The sequence below is a fragment of the Coregonus lavaretus genome, assembly GCF_964263955.1.
Source record: "Coregonus lavaretus genome assembly, contig: HAP1_SCAFFOLD_967, whole genome shotgun sequence".
In the NCBI taxonomy this organism is placed as follows: Eukaryota; Metazoa; Chordata; class Actinopteri; order Salmoniformes; family Salmonidae; genus Coregonus; species Coregonus lavaretus.
Window position 1 is genome coordinate 123,327 of NW_028163984.1, and position 19,959 is coordinate 143,285.

Consider the following 19,959-nt stretch of genomic DNA (forward strand, 5'->3'; position numbering starts at 1 on the left):
CAGGGTTAGATGTTTGCTATCGTCTAGGAGTGAGGAGTACAACAGCACCTGGCAGGGTTAGATGTTTGCTATCGTCTAGGAGTGAGGAGTACAACAGCACGTGGCAGGGTTAGATGTTTGCTATCGTCTAGGAGTGAGGAGTACAACAGCACCTGGCAGGGTTAGATGTTTGCTTATCATCTAGGAGTGAGGAGTACAACAGGACGTGGCAGGGTTAGATGTTTGCTATCGTCTAGGAGTGGAGTACAACAGCACCTGGCAGGGTTAGATGTTTGCTATCGTCTAGGAGTGGAGTACAACAGCACGTGGCAGGGTTAGATGTTTGCTATCGTCTAGGAGTGAGGAGTACAACAGCACGTGGCAGGGTTAGATGTTTGCTATCGTCTAGGAGTGGAGTACAACAGCACCTGGCAGGGTTAGATGTTTGCTATCGTCTAGGAGTGAGGAGTACAACAGCACCTGGCAGGGTTAGATGTTTGCTATCGTCTAGGAGTGAGGAGTACAACAGCACGTGGCAGGGTTAGATGTTTGCTATCGTCTAGGAGTGGAGTACAACAGCACGTGGCAGGGTTAGATGTTTGCTATCGTCTAGGAGTGGAGTACAACAGCACCTGGCAGGGTTAGATGTTTGCTATCGTCTAGGAGTGGAGTACAACAGCACCTGGCAGGGTTAGATGTTTGCTATCGTCTAGGAGTGAGGAGTACAACAGCACGTGGCAGGGTTAGATGTTTGCTATCGTCTAGGAGTGGAGTACAACAGCACGTGGCAGGGTTAGATGTTTGCTATCGTCTAGGAGTGGAGTACAACAGCACCTGGCAGGGTTAGATGTTTGCTATCGTCTAGGAGTGGAGTACAACAGCACGTGGCAGGGTTAGATGTTTGCTATCGTCTAGGAGTGGAGTACAACAGCACGTGGCAGGGTTAGATGTTTGCTATCGTCTAGGAGTGGAGTACAACAGCACGTGGCAGGGTTAGATGTTTGCTATCGTCTAGGAGTGAGGAGTACAACAGCACGTGGCAGGGTTAGATGTTTGCTATCGTCTAGGAGTGAGGAGTACAACAGCACGTGGCAGGGTTAGATGTTTGCTATCGTCTAGGAGTGAGGAGTACAACAGCACGTGGCAGGGTTAGATGTTTGCTTATCATCTAGGAGTGGAGTACAACAGCACGTGGCAGGGTTAGATGTTTGCTATCGTCTAGGAGTGAGGAGTACAACAGCACCTGGCAGGGTTAGATGTTAGCTATCGTCTAGGAGTGGAGTACAACAGCACGTGGCAGGGTTAGATGTTTGCTATCGTCTAGGAGTGGAGTACAACAGCACCTGGCAGGGTTAGATGTTTGCTATCGTCTAGGAGTGAGGAGTACAACAGCACCTGGCAGGGTTAGATGTTTGCTATCGTCTAGGAGTGAGGAGTACAACAGCACCTGGCAGGGTTAGATGTTTGCTATCGTCTAGGAGTGAGGAGTACAACAGCACGTGGCAGGGTTAGATGTTTGCTATCGTCTAGGAGTGGAGTACAACAGCACGTGGCAGGGTTAGATGTTTGCTATCGTCTAGGAGTGAGGAGTACAACAGCACGTGGCAGGGTTAGATGTTTGCTATCGTCTAGGAGTGGAGTACAACAGCACGTGGCAGGGTTAGATGTTTGCTATCGTCTAGGAGTGAGGAGTACAACAGCACGTGGCAGGGTTAGATGTTTGCTTATCATCTAGGAGTGAGGAGTATAACAGCACGTGGCAGGGTTAGATGTTTGCTATCGTCTAGGAATGAGGAGTACAACAGCACCTGGCAGGGTTAGATGTTTGCTATCGTCTAGGAGTGGAGTACAACAGCACCTGGCAGGGTTAGATGTTTGCTTATCATCTTGGAGTGAGGAGTACAACAGCACGTGGCAGGGTTAGATGTTTGCTATCGTCTAGGAGTGAGGAGTACAACAGCACCTGGCAGGGTTAGATGTTTGCTATCGTCTAGGCGTGAGGAGTACAACAGCACCTGGCAGGGTTAGATGTTTGCTTATCATCTAGGAGTGAGGAGTACAACAGCACCTGGCAGGGTTAGATGTTTGCTATCGTCTAGGAGTGGAGTACAACAGCACGTGGCAGGGTTAGATGTTTGCTTATCGTCTAGGAGTGGAGTACAACAGCACGTGGCAGGGTTAGATGTTTGCTATCGTCTAGGAGTGGAGTACAACAGCACGTGGCAGGGTTAGATGTTTGCTATCGTCTAGGAGTGGAGTACAACAGCACCTGGCAGGGTTAGATGTTTGCTATCGTCTAGGAGTGGAGTACAACAGCACGTGGCAGGGTTAGATGTTTGCTTATCGTCTAGGAGTGGAGTACAACAGCACGTGGCAGGGTTAGATGTTTGCTATCGTCTAGGAGTGAGGAGTACAACAGCACGTGGCAGGGTTAGATGTTTGCTATCGTCTAGGAGTGGAGTACAACAGCACGTGGCAGGGTTAGATGTTTGCTATCGTCTAGGAGTGGAGTACAACAGCACGTGGCAGGGTTAGATGTTTGCTATCGTCTAGGAGTGGAGTACAACAGCACGTGGCAGGGTTAGATGTTTGCTTATCATCTAGGAGTGGAGTACAACAGCACGTGGCAGGGTTAGATGTTTGCTTATCGTCTAGGAGTGGAGTACAACAGCACGTGGCAGGGTTAGATGTTTGCTATCGTCTAGGAGTGGAGTACAACAGCACGTGGCAGGGTTAGATGTTTGCTATCGTCTAGGAGTGGAGTACAACAGCACGTGGCAGGGTTAGATGTTTGCTATCGTCTAGGAGTGAGGAGTACAACAGCACGTGGCAGGGTTAGATGTTTGCTTATCGTCTAGGAGTGAGGAGTACAACAGCACCTGGCAGGGTTAGATGTTTGCTATCGTCTAGGAGTGGAGTACAACAGCACGTGGCAGGGTTAGATGTTTGCTATCGTCTAGGAGTGGAGTACAACAGCACGTGGCAGGGTTAGATGTTTGCTATCGTCTAGGAGTGGAGTACAACAGCACCTGGCAGGGTTAGATGTTTGCTATCGTCTAGGAGTGGAGTACAACAGCACCTGGCAGGGTTAGATGTTTGCTATCGTCTAGGAGTGGAGTACAACAGCACCTGGCAGGGTTAGATGTTAGCTTATCGTCTAGGAGTGAGGAGTACAACAGCACCTGGCAGGGTTAGATGTTTGCTTATCATCTAGGAGTGAGGAGTACAACAGCACCTGGCAGGGCTAGATGTTTGCTATCGTCTAGGAGTGAGGAGTACAACAGCACGTGGCAGGGTTAGATGTTTGCTATCGTCTAGGAGTGAGGAGTACAACAGCACCTGGCAGGGTTAGATGTTTGCTATCGTCTAGGAGTGAGGAGTACAACAGCACGTGGCAGGGTTAGATGTTTGCTATCGTCTAGGAGTGGAGTACAACAGCACCTGGCAGGGTTAGATGTTTGCTATCGTCTAGGAGTGGAGTACAACAGCACGTGGCAGGGTTAGATGTTTGCTATCGTCTAGGAGTGAGGAGTACAACAGCACGTGGCAGGGTTAGATGTTTGCTTATCGTCTAGGAGTGGAGTACAACAGCACCTGGCAGGGTTAGATGTTTGCTTATCGTCTAGGAGTGAGGAGTACAACAGCACCTGGCAGGGTTAGATGTTTGCTTATCATCTAGGAGTGAGGAGTACAACAGCACGTGGCAGGGTTAGATGTTTGCTATCGTCTAGGAGTGAGGAGTACAACAGCACGTGGCAGGGTTAGATGTTTGCTATCGTCTAGGAATGAGGAGTACAACAGCACGTGGCAGGGTTAGATGTTTGCTATCGTCTAGGAGTGGAGTACAACAGCACGTGGCAGGGTTAGATGTTTGCTATCGTCTAGGAGTGAGGAGTACAACAGCACGTGGCAGGGTTAGATGTTTGCTATCGTCTAGGAGTGGAGTACAACAGCACCTGGCAGGGTTAGATGTTTGCTATCGTCTAGGAGTGGAGTACAACAGCACGTGGCAGGGTTAGATGTTTGCTATCGTCTAGGAGTGAGGAGTACAACAGCACGTGGCAGGGTTAGATGTTTGCTATCGTCTAGGAGTGGAGTACAACAGCACGTGGCAGGGTTAGATGTTTGCTATCGTCTAGGAGTGGAGTACAACAGCACCTGGCAGGGTTAGATGTTTGCTATCGTCTAGGAGTGAGGAGTACAACAGCACCTGGCAGGGTAGATGTTTGCTATCGTCTAGGAGTGAGGAGTACAACAGCACCTGGCAGGGTTAGATGTTTGCTATCGTCTAGGAGTGGAGTACAACAGCACGTGGCAGGGTTAGATGTTTGCTTATCGTCTAGGAGTGAGGAGTACAACAGCACGTGGCAGGGTTAGATGTTTGCTATCGTCTAGGAGTGAGGAGTACAACAACACGTGGCAGGGTTAGATGTTTGCTATCGTCTAGGAGTGAGGAGTACAACACCACCTGGCAGGGTTAGATGTTTTCTATCGTCTAGGAGTGGAGTACAACAGCACGTGGCAGGGTTAGATGTTTGCTATCGTCTAGGAGTGAGGAGTACAACAGCACCTGGCAGGGTTAGATGTTTGCTATCGTCTAGGAGTGAGGAGTACAACAGCACGTGGCAGGGTTAGATGTTTGCTATCATCTAGGAGTGAGGAGTACAACAGCACCTGGCAGGGTTAGATGTTTGCTTATCATCTAGGAGTGAGGAGTACAACAGCACCTGGCAGGGTTAGATGTTTGCTTATCATCTAGGAGTGAGGAGTACAACAGCACCTGGCAGGGTTAGATGTTTGCTATCGTCTAGGAGTGAGGAGTACAACAGCACCTGGCAGGGTTAGATGTTTGCTTATCATCTAGGAGTGAGGAGTACAACAGCACGTGGCAGGGTTAGATGTTTGCTTATCATCTAGGAGTGAGGAGTACAACAGCACCTGGCAGGGTTAGATGTTTGCTATCGTCTAGGAGTGAGGAGTACAACAGCACGTGGCAGGGTTAGATGTTTGCTATCGTCTAGGAGTGGAGTACAACAGCACCTGGCAGGGTTAGATGTTTGCTATCGTCTAGGAGTGAGGAGTACAACAGCACCTGGCAGGGTTAGATGTTTGCTATCGTCTAGGAGTGGAGTACAACAGCACGTGGCAGGGTTAGATGTTTGCTATCGTCTAGGAGTGAGGAGTACAACAGCACGTGGCAGGGTTAGATGTTTGCTTATCATCTAGGAGTGAGGAGTACAACAGCACCTGGCAGGGTTAGATGTTTGCTTATCATCTAGGAGTGAGGAGTACAACAGCACCTGGCAGGGTTAGATGTTTGCTATCGTCTAGGAGTGGAGTACAACAGCACGTGGCAGGGTTAGATGTTTGCTATCGTCTAGGAGTGAGGAGTACAACAGCACCTGGCAGGGTTAGATGTTTGCTATCGTCTAGGAGTGAGGAGTACAACAGCACGTGGCAGGGTTAGATGTTTGCTATCGTCTAGGAGTGAGGAGTACAACAGCACGTGGCAGGGTTAGATGTTTGCTATCGTCTAGGAGTGAGGAGTACAACAGCACGTGGCAGGGTTAGATGTTTGCTATCGTCTAGGAGTGTGGAGTACAACAGCACGTGGCAGGGTTAGATGTTTGCTATCGTCTAGGAGTGGAGTACAACAGCACGTGGCAGGGTTAGATGTTTGCTTATCGTCTAGGAGTGAGGAGTACAACAGCACGTGGCAGGGTTAGATGTTTGCTATCGTCTAGGAGTGGAGTACAACAGCACGTGGCAGGGTTAGATGTTTGCTATCGTCTAGGAGTGAGGAGTACAACAGCACGTGGCAGGGTTAGATGTTTGCTTATCATCTAGGAGTGAGGAGTACAACAGGACGTGGCAGGGTTAGATGTTTGCTATCGTCTAGGAGTGGAGTACAACAGCACCTGGCAGGGTTAGATGTTTGCTATCGTCTAGGAGTGGAGTACAACAGCACCTGGCAGGGTTAGATGTTTGCTATCGTCTAGGAGTGAGGAGTACAACAGCACGTGGCAGGGTTAGATGTTTGCTATCGTCTAGGAGTGGAGTACAACAGCACGTGGCAGGGTTAGATGTTTGCTATCGTCTAGGAGTGGAGTACAACAGCACGTGGCAGGGTTAGATGTTTGCTATCGTCTAGGAGTGAGGAGTACAACAGCACCTGGCAGGGTTAGATGTTAGCTATCGTCTAGGAGTGGAGTACAACAGCACGTGGCAGGGTTAGATGTTTGCTATCGTCTAGGAGTGAGGAGTACAACAGCACCTGGCAGGGTTAGATGTTAGCTATCGTCTAGGAGTGGAGTACAACAGCACGTGGCAGGGTTAGATGTTTGCTATCGTCTAGGAGTGAGGAGTACAACAGCACGTGGCAGGGTTAGATGTTTGCTATCGTCTAGGAGTGGAGTACAACAGCACGTGGCAGGGTTAGATGTTTGCTATCGTCTAGGAGTGAGGAGTACAACAGCACCTGGCAGGGTTAGATGTTAGCTATCGTCTAGGAGTGGAGTACAACAGCACGTGGCAGGGTTAGATGTTTGCTATCGTCTAGGAGTGAGGAGTACAACAGCACGTGGCAGGGTTAGATGTTTGCTTATCATCTAGGAGTGAGGAGTACAACAGCACGTGGCAGGGTTAGATGTTTGCTATCGTCTAGGAATGAGGAGTACAACAGCACGTGGCAGGGTTAGATGTTTGCTATCGTCTAGGAGTGGAGTACAACAGCACGTGGCAGGGTTAGATGTTTGCTATCGTCTAGGAGTGGAGTACAACAGCACCTGGCAGGGTTAGATGTTTGCTATCGTCTAGGAGTGAGGAGTACAACAGCACCTGGCAGGGTTAGATGTTTGCTATCGTCTAGGAGTGAGGAGTACAACAGCACCTGGCAGGGTTAGATGTTTGCTATCGTCTAGGAGTGAGGAGTACAACAGCACCTGGCAGGGTTAGATGTTTGCTTATCATCTAGGAGTGAGGAGTACAACAGCACCTGGCAGGGTTAGATGTTTGCTTATCATCTAGGAGTGAGGAGTACAACAGCACCTGGCAGGGTTAGATGTTTGCTTATCATCTAGGAGTGAGGAGTACAACAGCACCTGGCAGGGTTAGATGTTTGCTTATCATCTAGGAGTGAGGAGTACAACAGCACGTGGCAGGGTTAGATGTTTGCTATCGTCTAGGAGTGGAGTACAACAGCACGTGGCAGGGTTAGATGTTTGCTATCGTCTAGGAATGAGGAGTACAACAGCACGTGGCAGGGTTAGATGTTTGCTATCGTCTAGGAGTGAGGAGTACAACAGCACCTGGCAGGGTTAGATGTTTGCTTATCATCTAGGAGTGGAGTACAACAGCACGTGGCAGGGTTAGATGTTTGCTTATCGTCTAGGAGTGGAGTACAACAGCACGTGGCAGGGTTAGATGTTTGCTTATCGTCTAGGAGTGGAGTACAACAGCACGTGGCAGGGTTAGATGTTTGCTATCGTCTAGGAGTGGAGTACAACAGCACGTGGCAGGGTTAGATGTTTGCTATCGTCTAGGAGTGGAGTACAACAGCACCTGGCAGGGTTAGATGTTTGCTATCGTCTAGGAGTGGAGTACAACAGCACGTGGCAGGGTTAGATGTTTGCTTATCGTCTAGGAGTGGAGTACAACAGCACGTGGCAGGGTTAGATGTTTGCTATCGTCTAGGAGTGAGGAGTACAACAGCACGTGGCAGGGTTAGATGTTTGCTATCGTCTAGGAGTGGAGTACAACAGCACGTGGCAGGGTTAGATGTTTGCTATCGTCTAGGAGTGGAGTACAACAGCACGTGGCAGGGTTAGATGTTTGCTTATCGTCTAGGAGTGGAGTACAACAGCACGTGGCAGGGTTAGATGTTTGCTATCGTCTAGGAGTGAGGAGTACAACAGCACGTGGCAGGGTTAGATGTTTGCTTATCATCTAGGAGTGAGGAGTACAACAGCACCTGGCAGGGTTAGATGTTTGCTTATCATCTAGGAGTGAGGAGTACAACAGCACCTGGCAGGGCTAGATGTTTGCTATCGTCTAGGAGTGAGGAGTACAACAGCACGTGGCAGGGTTAGATGTTTGCTATCGTCTAGGAGTGAGGAGTACAACAGCACGTGGCAGGGTTAGATGTTTGCTATCGTCTAGGAGTGAGGAGTACAACAGCACCTGGCAGGGTTAGATGTTTGCTATCGTCTAGGAGTGAGGAGTACAACAGCACGTGGCAGGGTTAGATGTTTGCTATCGTCTAGGAGTGAGGAGTACAACAGCACCTGGCAGGGTTAGATGTTTGCTATCGTCTAGGAGTGAGGAGTACAACAGCACGTGGCAGGGTTAGATGTTTGCTATCGTCTAGGAGTGGAGTACAACAGCACCTGGCAGGGTTAGATGTTTGCTATCGTCTAGGAGTGGAGTACAACAGCACGTGGCAGGGTTAGATGTTTGCTATCGTCTAGGAGTGAGGAGTACAACAGCACGTGGCAGGGTTAGATGTTTGCTATCGTCTAGGAGTGGAGTACAACAGCAACGTGGCAGGGTTAGATGTTTGCTATCGTCTAGGAGTGGAGTACAACAGCACGTGGCAGGGTTAGATGTTTGCTATCGTCTAGGAGTGGAGTACAACAGCACCTGGCAGGGTTAGATGTTTGCTATCGTCTAGGAGTGAGGAGTACAACAGCACCTGGCAGGGTTAGATGTTTGCTATCGTCTAGGAGTGGAGTACAACAGCACCTGGCAGGGTTAGATGTTTGCTATCGTCTAGGAGTGGAGTACAACAGCACCTGGCAGGGTTAGATGTTTGCTATCGTCTAGGAGTGGAGTACAACAGCACGTGGCAGGGTTAGATGTTTGCTATCGTCTAGGAGTGGAGTACAACAGCACCTGGCAGGGTTAGATGTTTGCTATCGTCTAGGAGTTGAGGAGTACAACAGCACCTGGCAGGGTTAGATGTTTGCTATCGTCTAGGAGTGGAGTACAACAGCACTGGCAGGGTTATATGTTTGCTATCGTCTAGGAGTGGAGTACAACAGCACCTGGCAGGGTTAGATGTTTGCTATCGTCTAGGAGTGGAGTACAACAGCACCCTGGCAGGGTTAGATGTTTGCTATCGTCTAGGAGTGAGGAGTACAACAGCACGTGGCAGGGTTAGATGTTTGCTATCGTCTAGGAGTGAGGAGTACAACAGCACCTGGCAGGGTTAGATGTTTGCTATCGTCTAGGAGTGAGGAGTACAACAGCACGTGGCAGGGTTAGATGTTTGCTATCGTCTAGGAGTGGAGTACAACAGCACCTGGCAGGGTTAGATGTTTGCTATCGTCTAGGAGTGGAGTACAACAGCACGTGGCAGGGTTAGATGTTTGCTATCGTCTAGGAGTGAGGAGTACAACAGCACGTGGCAGGGTTAGATGTTTGCTATCGTCTAGGAGTGAGGAGTACAACAGCACGTGGCAGGGTTAGATGTTTGCTATCGTCTAGGAGTGGAGTACAACAGCACGTGGCAGGGTTAGATGTTTGCTATCGTCTAGGAGTGAGGAGTACAACAGCACCTGGCAGGGTTAGATGTTTGCTATCGTCTAGGAGTGGAGTACAACAGCACGTGGCAGGGTTAGATGTTTGCTATCGTCTAGGAGTGAGGAGTACAACAGCACGTGGCAGGGTTAGATGTTTGCTATCGTCTAGGAGTGAGGAGTACAACAGCACGTGGCAGGGTTAGATGTTTGCTATCGTCTAGGAGTGGAGTACAACAGCACGTGGCAGGGTTAGATGTTTGCTATCATCTAGGAGTGAGGAGTACAACAGCACGTGGCAGGGTTAGATGTTTGCTATCGTCTAGGAGTGAGGAGTACAACAGCACGTGGCAGGGTTAGATGTTTGCTTATCGTCTAGGATTGAGGAGTACAACAGCACGTGGCAGGGTTAGATGTTTGCTATCGTCTAGGAGTGGAGTACAACAGCACGTGGCAGGGTTAGATGTTTGCTATCGTCTAGGAGTGGAGTACAACAGCACCTGGCAGGGTTAGATGTTTGCTATCGTCTAGGAGTGGAGTACAACAGCACGTGGCAGGGTTAGATGTTTGCTATCGTCTAGGAGTGGAGTACAACAGCACGTGGCAGGGTTAGATGTTTGCTATCGTCTAGGAGTGAGGAGTACAACAGCACGTGGCAGGGTTAGATGTTTGCTATCGTCTAGGAGTGGAGTACAACAGCACGTGGCAGGGTTAGATGTTTGCTATCGTCTAGGAGTGTGGAGTACAACAGCACCTGGCAGGGTTAGATGTTTGCTATCGTCTAGGAGTGAGGAGTACAACAGCACCTGGCAGGGTTAGATGTTTGCTATCGTCTAGGAGTGGAGTACAACAGCACGTGGCAGGGTTAGATGTTTGCTATCGTCTAGGAGTGAGGAGTACAACAGCACGTGGCAGGGTTAGATGTTTGCTATCGTCTAGGAGTGAGGAGTACAACAGCACGTGGCAGGGTTAGATGTTTGCTATCGTCTAGGAGTGGAGTACAACAGCACGTGGCAGGGTTAGATGTTTGCTATCGTCTAGGAGTGAGGAGTACAACAGCACGTGGCAGGGTTAGATGTTTGCTATCATCTAGGAGTGAGGAGTACAACAGCACGTGGCAGGGTTAGATGTTTGCTATCGTCTAGGAGTGAGGAGTACAACAGCACGTGGCAGGGTTAGATGTTTGCTATCGTCTAGGAGTGAGGAGTACAACAGCACGTGGCAGGGTTAGATGTTTGCTTATCATCTAGGAGTGAGGAGTACAACAGCACGTGGCAGGGTTAGATGTTTGCTATCGTCTAGGAGTGAGGAGTACAACAGCACGTGGCAGGGTTAGATGTTTGCTTATCATCTAGGAGTGAGGAGTACAACAGCACCTGGCAGGGTTAGATGTTTGCTATCGTCTAGGAGTGAGGAGTACAACAGCACGTGGCAGGGTTAGATGTTTGCTATCGTCAAGGAGTGGAGTACAACAGCACCTGGCAGGGCTAGATGTTTGCTATCGTCTAGGAGTGGAGTACAACAGCACGTGGCAGGGTTAGATGTTTGCTATCGTCTAGGAGTGGAGTACAACAGCACCTGGCAGGGTTAGATGTTTGCTATCGTCTAGGAGTGAGGAGTACAACAGCACGTGGCAGGGTTAGATGTTTGCTATCGTCTAGGAGTGGAGTACAACAGCACCTGGCAGGGTTAGATGTTTGCTATCGTCTAGGAGTGGAGTACAACAGCACGTGGCAGGGTTAGATGTTTGCTATCGTCTAGGAGTGAGGAGTACAACAGCACGTGGCAGGGTTAGATGTTTGCTATCGTCTAGGAGTGAGGAGTACAACAGCACCTGGCAGGGTTAGATGTTTGCTTATCATCTAGGAGTGGAGTACAACAGCACGTGGCAGGGTTAGATGTTTGCTATCGTCTAGGAGTGAGGAGTACAACAGCACGTGGCAGGGTTAGATGTTTGCTATCGTCTAGGAGTGAGGAGTACAACAGCACGTGGCAGGGTTAGATGTTTGCTATCGTCTAGGAGTGAGGAGTACAACAGCACCTGGCAGGGTTAGATGTTTGCTATCGTCTAGGAGTGGAGTACAACAGCACGTGGCAGGGTTAGATGTTTGCTATCGTCTAGGAGTGAGGAGTACAACAGCACCTGGCAGGGTTAGATGTTTGCTATCGTCTAGGAGTGGAGTACAACAGCACGTGGCAGGGTTAGATGTTTGCTATCGTCTAGGAGTGGAGTACAACAGCACGTGGCAGGGTTAGATGTTTGCTATCGTCTAGGAGTTAGGAGTACAACAGCACCTGGCAGGGTTAGATGTTTGCTTATCATCTAGGAGTGAGGAGTACAACAGCACGTGGCAGGGTTAGATGTTTGCTATCGTCTAGGAGTGAGGAGTACAACAGCACCTGGCAGGGTTAGATGTTTGCTATCGTCTAGGAGTGGAGTACAACAGCACGTGGCAGGGTTAGATGTTTGCTATCGTCTAGGAGTGGAGTACAACAGCACGTGGCAGGGTTAGATGTTTGCTATCGTCTAGGAGTGGAGTACAACAGCACCTGGCAGGGTTAGATGTTTGCTATCGTCTAGGAGTGGAGTACAACAGCACGTGGCAGGGTTAGATGTTTGCTATCGTCTAGGAGTGGAGTACAACAGCACCTGGCAGGGTTAGATGTTTGCTATCGTCTAGGAGTGGAGTACAACAGCACGTGGCAGGGTTAGATGTTTGCTATCGTCTAGGAGTGAGGAGTACAACAGCACGTGGCAGGGTTAGATGTTTGCTATCGTCTAGGAGTGAGGAGTACAACAGCACGTGGCAGGGTTAGATGTTTGCTATCGTCTAGGAGTGGAGTACAACAGCACGTGGCAGGGTTAGATGTTTGCTATCGTCTAGGAGTGTGGAGTACAACAGCACGTGGCAGGGTTAGATGTTTGCTATCGTCTAGGAGTGAGGAGTACAACAGCACCTGGCAGGGTTAGATGTTTGCTATCGTCTAGGAGTGAGGAGTACAACAGCACGTGGCAGGGTTAGATGTTTGCTATCGTCTAGGAGTGGAGTACAACAGCACGTGGCAGGGTTAGATGTTTGCTATCGTCTAGGAGTGAGGAGTACAACAGCACGTGGCAGGGTTAGATGTTTGCTATCGTCTAGGAGTGGAGTACAACAGCACGTGGCAGGGTTAGATGTTTGCTATCGTCTAGGAGTGGAGTACAACAGCACGTGGCAGGGTTAGATGTTTGCTATCGTCTAGGAGTGGAGTACAACAGCACGTGGCAGGGTTAGATGTTTGCTATCGTCTAGGAGTGAGGAGTACAACAGCACGTGGCAGGGTTAGATGTTTGCTTATCATCTAGGAGTGAGGAGTACAACAGCACCTGGCAGGGTTAGATGTTTGCTATCGTCTAGGAGTGAGGAGTACAACAGCACGTGGCAGGGTTAGATGTTTGCTATCGTCTAGGAGTGGAGTACAACAGCACCTGGCAGGGTTAGATGTTTGCTATCGTCTAGGAGTGAGGAGTACAACAGCACCTGGCAGGGTTAGATGTTTGCTATCGTCTAGGAGTGGAGTACAACAGCACGTGGCAGGGTTAGATGTTTGCTATCGTCTAGGAGTGAGGAGTACAACAGCACGTGGCAGGGTTAGATGTTTGCTATCGTCTAGGAGTGAGGAGTACAACAGCACGTGGCAGGGTTAGATGTTTGCTATCGTCTAGGAGTGGAGTACAACAGCACGTGGCAGGGTTAGATGTTTGCTATCGTCTAGGAGTGGAGTACAACAGCACGTGGCAGGGTTAGATGTTTGCTATCGTCTAGGAGTGGAGTACAACAGCACCTGGCAGGGTTAGATGTTTGCTATCGTCTAGGAGTGGAGTACAACAGCACGTGGCAGGGTTAGATGTTTGCTATCGTCTAGGAGTGAGGAGTACAACAGCACGTGGCAGGGTTAGATGTTTGCTTATCGTCTAGGAGTGAGGAGTACAACAGCACGTGGCAGGGTTAGATGTTTGCTATCGTCTAGGAGTGGAGTACAACAGCACGTGGCAGGGTTAGATGTTTGCTATCGTCTAGGAGTGGAGTACAACAGCACCTGGCAGGGTTAGATGTTTGCTATCGTCTAGGAGTGGAGTACAACAGCACGTGGCAGGGTTAGATGTTTGCTATCGTCTAGGAGTGGAGTACAACAGCACGTGGCAGGGTTAGATGTTTGCTATCGTCTAGGAGTGAGGAGTACAACAGCACGTGGCAGGGTTAGATGTTTGCTATCGTCTAGGAGTGGAGTACAACAGCACGTGGCAGGGTTAGATGTTTGCTATCGTCTAGGAGTGTGGAGTACAACAGCACCTGGCAGGGTTAGATGTTTGCTATCGTCTAGGAGTGAGGAGTACAACAGCACCTGGCAGGGTTAGATGTTTGCTATCGTCTAGGAGTGGAGTACAACAGCACGTGGCAGGGTTAGATGTTTGCTATCGTCTAGGAGTGAGGAGTACAACAGCACGTGGCAGGGTTAGATGTTTGCTATCGTCTAGGAGTGAGGAGTACAACAGCACGTGGCAGGGTTAGATGTTTGCTATCGTCTAGGAGTGGAGTACAACAGCACGTGGCAGGGTTAGATGTTTGCTATCGTCTAGGAGTGAGGAGTACAACAGCACGTGGCAGGGTTAGATGTTTGCTTATCATCTAGGAGTGAGGAGTACAACAGCACGTGGCAGGGTTAGATGTTTGCTATCGTCTAGGAGTGAGGAGTACAACAGCACGTGGCAGGGTTAGATGTTTGCTATCGTCTAGGAGTGAGGAGTACAACAGCACGTGGCAGGGTTAGATGTTTGCTTATCATCTAGGAGTGAGGAGTACAACAGCACGTGGCAGGGTTAGATGTTTGCTATCGTCTAGGAGTGAGGAGTACAACAGCACGTGGCAGGGTTAGATGTTTGCTTATCATCTAGGAGTGAGGAGTACAACAGCACCTGGCAGGGTTAGATGTTTGCTATCGTCTAGGAGTGAGGAGTACAACAGCACGTGGCAGGGTTAGATGTTTGCTATCGTCTAGGAGTGGAGTACAACAGCACCTGGCAGGGCTAGATGTTTGCTATCGTCTAGGAGTGGAGTACAACAGCACGTGGCAGGGTTAGATGTTTGCTATCGTCTAGGAGTGGAGTACAACAGCACCTGGCAGGGTTAGATGTTTGCTATCGTCTAGGAGTGAGGAGTACAACAGCACGTGGCAGGGTTAGATGTTTGCTATCGTCTAGGAGTGGAGTACAACAGCACCTGGCAGGGTTAGATGTTTGCTATCGTCTAGGAGTGGAGTACAACAGCACGTGGCAGGGTTAGATGTTTGCTATCGTCTAGGAGTGAGGAGTACAACAGCACGTGGCAGGGTTAGATGTTTGCTATCGTCTAGGAGTGAGGAGTACAACAGCACCTGGCAGGGTTAGATGTTTGCTTATCATCTAGGAGTGGAGTACAACAGCACGTGGCAGGGTTAGATGTTTGCTATCGTCTAGGAGTGAGGAGTACAACAGCACGTGGCAGGGTTAGATGTTTGCTATCGTCTAGGAGTGAGGAGTACAACAGCACGTGGCAGGGTTAGATGTTTGCTATCGTCTAGGAGTGAGGAGTACAACAGCACGTGGCAGGGTTAGATGTTTGCTATCGTCTAGGAGTGAGGAGTACAACAGCACCTGGCAGGGTTAGATGTTTGCTATCGTCTAGGAGTGGAGTACAACAGCACGTGGCAGGGTTAGATGTTTGCTATCGTCTAGGAGTGAGGAGTACAACAGCACCTGGCAGGGTTAGATGTTTGCTATCGTCTAGGAGTGGAGTACAACAGCACGTGGCAGGGTTAGATGTTTGCTATCGTCTAGGAGTGGAGTACAACAGCACGTGGCAGGGTTAGATGTTTGCTATCGTCTAGGAGTGAGGAGTACAACAGCACCTGGCAGGGTTAGATGTTTGCTTATCATCTAGGAGTGAGGAGTACAACAGCACGTGGCAGGGTTAGATGTTTGCTATCGTCTAGGAGTGAGGAGTACAACAGCACCTGGCAGGGTTAGATGTTTGCTATCGTCTAGGAGTGGAGTACAACAGCACGTGGCAGGGTTAGATGTTTGCTATCGTCTAGGAGTGGAGTACAACAGCACGTGGCAGGGTTAGATGTTTGCTATCGTCTAGGAGTGGAGTACAACAGCACCTGGCAGGGTTAGATGTTTGCTATCGTCTAGGAGTGGAGTACAACAGCACGTGGCAGGGTTAGATGTTTGCTATCGTCTAGGAGTGGAGTACAACAGCACCTGGCAGGGTTAGATGTTTGCTATCGTCTAGGAGTGGAGTACAACAGCACGTGGCAGGGTTAGATGTTTGCTATCGTCTAGGAGTGAGGAGTACAACAGCACGTGGCAGGGTTAGATGTTTGCTATCGTCTAGGAGTGAGGAGTACAACAGCACGTGGCAGGGTTAGATGTTTGCTATCGTCTAGGAGTGGAGTACAACAGCACGTGGCAGGGTTAGATGTTTGCTATCGTCTAGGAGTGTGGAGTACAACAGCACGTGGCAGGGTTAGATGTTTGCTATCGTCTAGGAGTGAGGAGTACAACAGCACCTGGCAGGGTTAGATGTTTGCTATCGTCTAGGAGTGAGGAGTACAACAGCACGTGGCAGGGTTAGATGTTTGCTATCGTCTAGGAGTGGAGTACAACAGCACGTGGCAGGGTTAGATGTTTGCTATCGTCTAGGAGTGAGGAGTACAACAGCACGTGGCAGGGTTAGATGTTTGCTATCGTCTAGGAGTGGAGTACAACAGCACGTGGCAGGGTTAGATGTTTGCTATCGTCTAGGAGTGGAGTACAACAGCACGTGGCAGGGTTAGATGTTTGCTATCGTCTAGGAGTGGAGTACAACAGCACGTGGCAGGGTTAGATGTTTGCTATCGTCTAGGAGTGAGGAGTACAACAGCACGTGGCAGGGTTAGATGTTTGCTTATCATCTAGGAGTGAGGAGTACAACAGCACCTGGCAGGGTTAGATGTTTGCTATCGTCTAGGAGTGAGGAGTACAACAGCACGTGGCAGGGTTAGATGTTTGCTATCGTCTAGGAGTGGAGTACAACAGCACCTGGCAGGGTTAGATGTTTGCTATCGTCTAGGAGTGAGGAGTACAACAGCACCTGGCAGGGTTAGATGTTTGCTATCGTCTAGGAGTGGAGTACAACAGCACGTGGCAGGGTTAGATGTTTGCTATCGTCTAGGAGTGAGGAGTACAACAGCACGTGGCAGGGTTAGATGTTTGCTATCGTCTAGGAGTGAGGAGTACAACAGCACGTGGCAGGGTTAGATGTTTGCTATCGTCTAGGAGTGGAGTACAACAGCACGTGGCAGGGTTAGATGTTTGCTATCGTCTAGGAGTGGAGTACAACAGCACGTGGCAGGGTTAGATGTTTGCTATCGTCTAGGAGTGGAGTACAACAGCACCTGGCAGGGTTAGATGTTTGCTATCGTCTAGGAGTGGAGTACAACAGCACGTGGCAGGGTTAGATGTTTGCTTATCGTCTAGGAGTGGAGTACAACAGCACCTGGCAGGGTTAGATGTTTGCTATCGTCTAGGAGTGGAGTACAACAGCACCTGGCAGGGTTAGATGTTTGCTATCGTCTAGGAGTGAGGAGTACAACAGCACGTGGCAGGGTTAGATGTTTGCTATCGTCTAGGAGTGGAGTACAACAGCACGTGGCAGGGTTAGATGTTTGCTATCGTCTAGGAGTGGAGTACAACAGCACGTGGCAGGGTTAGATGTTTGCTATCGTCTAGGAGTGAGGAGTACAACAGCACGTGGCAGGGTTAGATGTTTGCTATCGTCTAGGAGTGAGGAGTACAACAGCACGTGGCAGGGTTAGATGTTTGCTATCGTCTAGGAGTGGAGTACAACAGCACGTGGCAGGGTTATTGTGGGGTGTGTGTGTAGGAATGCATTGCTGTGCGCTAACATCTCTCTCACGTTCGAAGGGGTGTTACTCCTTGCTACCTACAGATGCACTACCACAAGCTAAAAGTAGCCAAAGTTCCGCTGCGGGAGAGCATGTCCTTCTGTGGTAGGTGTAAACTGCTGTCATACACACAGTGTTTCCATCACTAGGTTTTTAGCATACGGTTGAGGTATAATATTATGCCATTTAGCAGACGCTTTTATCCAAAGGGACTTACAGTCATGTGTGCATACATTTTTACATATGGGTGGTTCCCGGGGAATCGAACCCACTACCCTGGCGTTACAAGCGCCGTGCTCTACCAATTGAGCTACAGAGGACCAGTTGAATAGTTGAATGCGAGTCACTATGATCAGTGACCGGTTACATAACTTCCGAGGGAGAGGAAGTGTAGTCCTGTTTTTAATGGCGTATTGATCTCCAGCACTATAAAAGTATACATATGTGAAAATGGCGTGTTTCTACATTCTGAAAGATAAGAAAAAGCTCCTTTAGGAAGCTCCACGTCATCACATGTAAAAAAAATACACTGGAAATCCTCTTTAAATATAATGATGAGGAAGATGTTGTTTGCTGGACACATTTACTGATTTAATGTATATGTGTTTTACTTTCAGAGATCATTGATTTCCTGTACAGTAGTGTTCTGCCCCAGTTTGAAGAGCTCCTCCGCCAGGTTCAGACGGAGTCAGGGGAGACTGAGTCCGGAGATCTCCGTCTGGTTCAGACGGAGTCAGGGGAGACTGAGTCCGGAGACGAGCCACGAGAGCTCTTCCTGCTCTCAGAGATCTTTGAAAATGAGGACGACTGAGATTATTACAGCGATGTTCAGAACAGATAATCAATACACAGAACACAGATCTGTCTGAGGCTCAATGACCCAGGGATTCTGGATGAAAAAGGGGCTTATGTGGTGGGCGTGGCAGGGGGGGCTGTCAGCGCGGCTGAATTTTAGAGACCCCCATCTTGGCTGTGTAGATAATGTCTTTGCATTTTTAAGCCAATTTCCGGCTATTCTACACATTTCTCCATGGAGCTGAGAAAAAATCTTTCAGTTTTAAAGCAAATGTCCTGAAGTTCTCTGCATTTTGTCTGTTATCTTTTGCTCAAACATAACGAAATTGTTACTGCTAAATTCCTTGTTTTTGGAATTTCAATTCTCCCTGACTGTCTTGCTTTTATTTTGGTGATTGTTACTTCTTAAAAGATTACATTATTAAGAAATATAGGTCCATTTATTTTAATTTCGACAAAAGAAAAAGAAATTGGCCTCCAGCTCAATGATTCCAATGACAGAAAAATACCTGTGATGCACTGTGGAGGTAGCAGGGTGACCCACTGGGGAGGTAGCAGGGTGCTCTTCTCAAGGAGGATCAATAACCCACTGGTGAGGTAGCAGGGTGCTCTTCTCAAGGAGGATCAATAACCCACTGGGGGAGGTAGCAGGGTGCTCTTCTCAAGGAGGATCAATAACCCACTGGGGAGGTAGCAGGGTGCTCTTCTCAAGCAGGATCAATGTCCCACAGGCCACAGAATTGAGGATTCAACTCATTCCTTGAGGTGGTTAACAACGATTTTTATTGAGTTTGGAGAAACCCTGTGACCAGCTGTGTAATGGTTTTGTTCTGTATTGTATTTGCTGAATATCTGACAGAATTGTTTTATATTTTAGAATAAATTGCTCTGTCTTGATTGGTGTCTTCATCCACTGTGAGTATCTTGTAAACCAAAGCCTTCTGCTGATCTCTTCGGCAGATTCTGTATGTAAACTGAATAAGGGATGGAATGATGTGATGAGGAGCGGCAGTGGCTAGAAGGCCGGTGACGACTCTTCTGATAGCCAACATATGGGAACAAATGTGAACCATGATGAAGACCAGCGATGAAGATACGTCTAGCGACTTGCCCAAGGCCCAGCGTAACGACTCGAGATTTATGACATTGTCTGGATGGCTGACCATTAATTTAGTCGATTCAAAGCCACGGAGAAGGTGTGTTTGACTCTTGTGATAGCCAACATACGGTCAGCCATAAACATCATATTATGAATCAAACGCACCTTATCCGTGGCTTTCTCCAGGGCGGGACGTTCCCACCGACCCTGAGAGTACGAACCCCGTAGGAGGCGTGAAGAGGGATGAAAACTTGAATCGACTAAATTAATGTTAATTAAATTGCCTTGTTTGGTTTGTTTCAAGAGTTCATAAAGAGCTGCGAATTTTAGTATGTTTCGTTGTACTGTAAATACTATGGATTTATTTTTACAGAGTTACTGTATGAAAAATGTATGCACTCACTAACTGTAAGTCGCTCTGGATAAGAGTGTCTGCTAAATGACTATAATGTAATCTGTTCGTCGGACGGTGGTCAGTTCATAGAGTGAGCTACACAGATGCTCTGGTCATTTTAATTGTGATGATTAGATTAAATAGTACGTGTGGTGTTTTTATGCCTTTTGTTTGTTTTGGCCAACAAAGCAAAGTTATGTTAATTAGAC

General features: G+C 48.7%; 1 protein-coding gene across 1 annotated transcript in view; it reads left to right on the forward strand.

Moving 5' to 3' along the window:
- The window catches only part of LOC311117600 (transcription termination factor 1-like), a 38,426-nt gene extending 19,273 nt beyond the window's left edge, over positions 1-19,153 (forward strand). The window contains exons 10-11 of the mRNA XM_084192538.1: positions 17,482-17,567; positions 18,080-19,153. Coding sequence (XP_084048664.1) covers positions 17,482-17,567; positions 18,080-18,273 — 280 coding nt within the window. The 3' untranslated portion in view covers positions 18,274-19,153. The remainder of the gene's footprint in view (positions 1-17,481; positions 17,568-18,079) is intronic.
- The last annotated feature ends 806 nt before the right edge of the window (positions 19,154-19,959 follow it).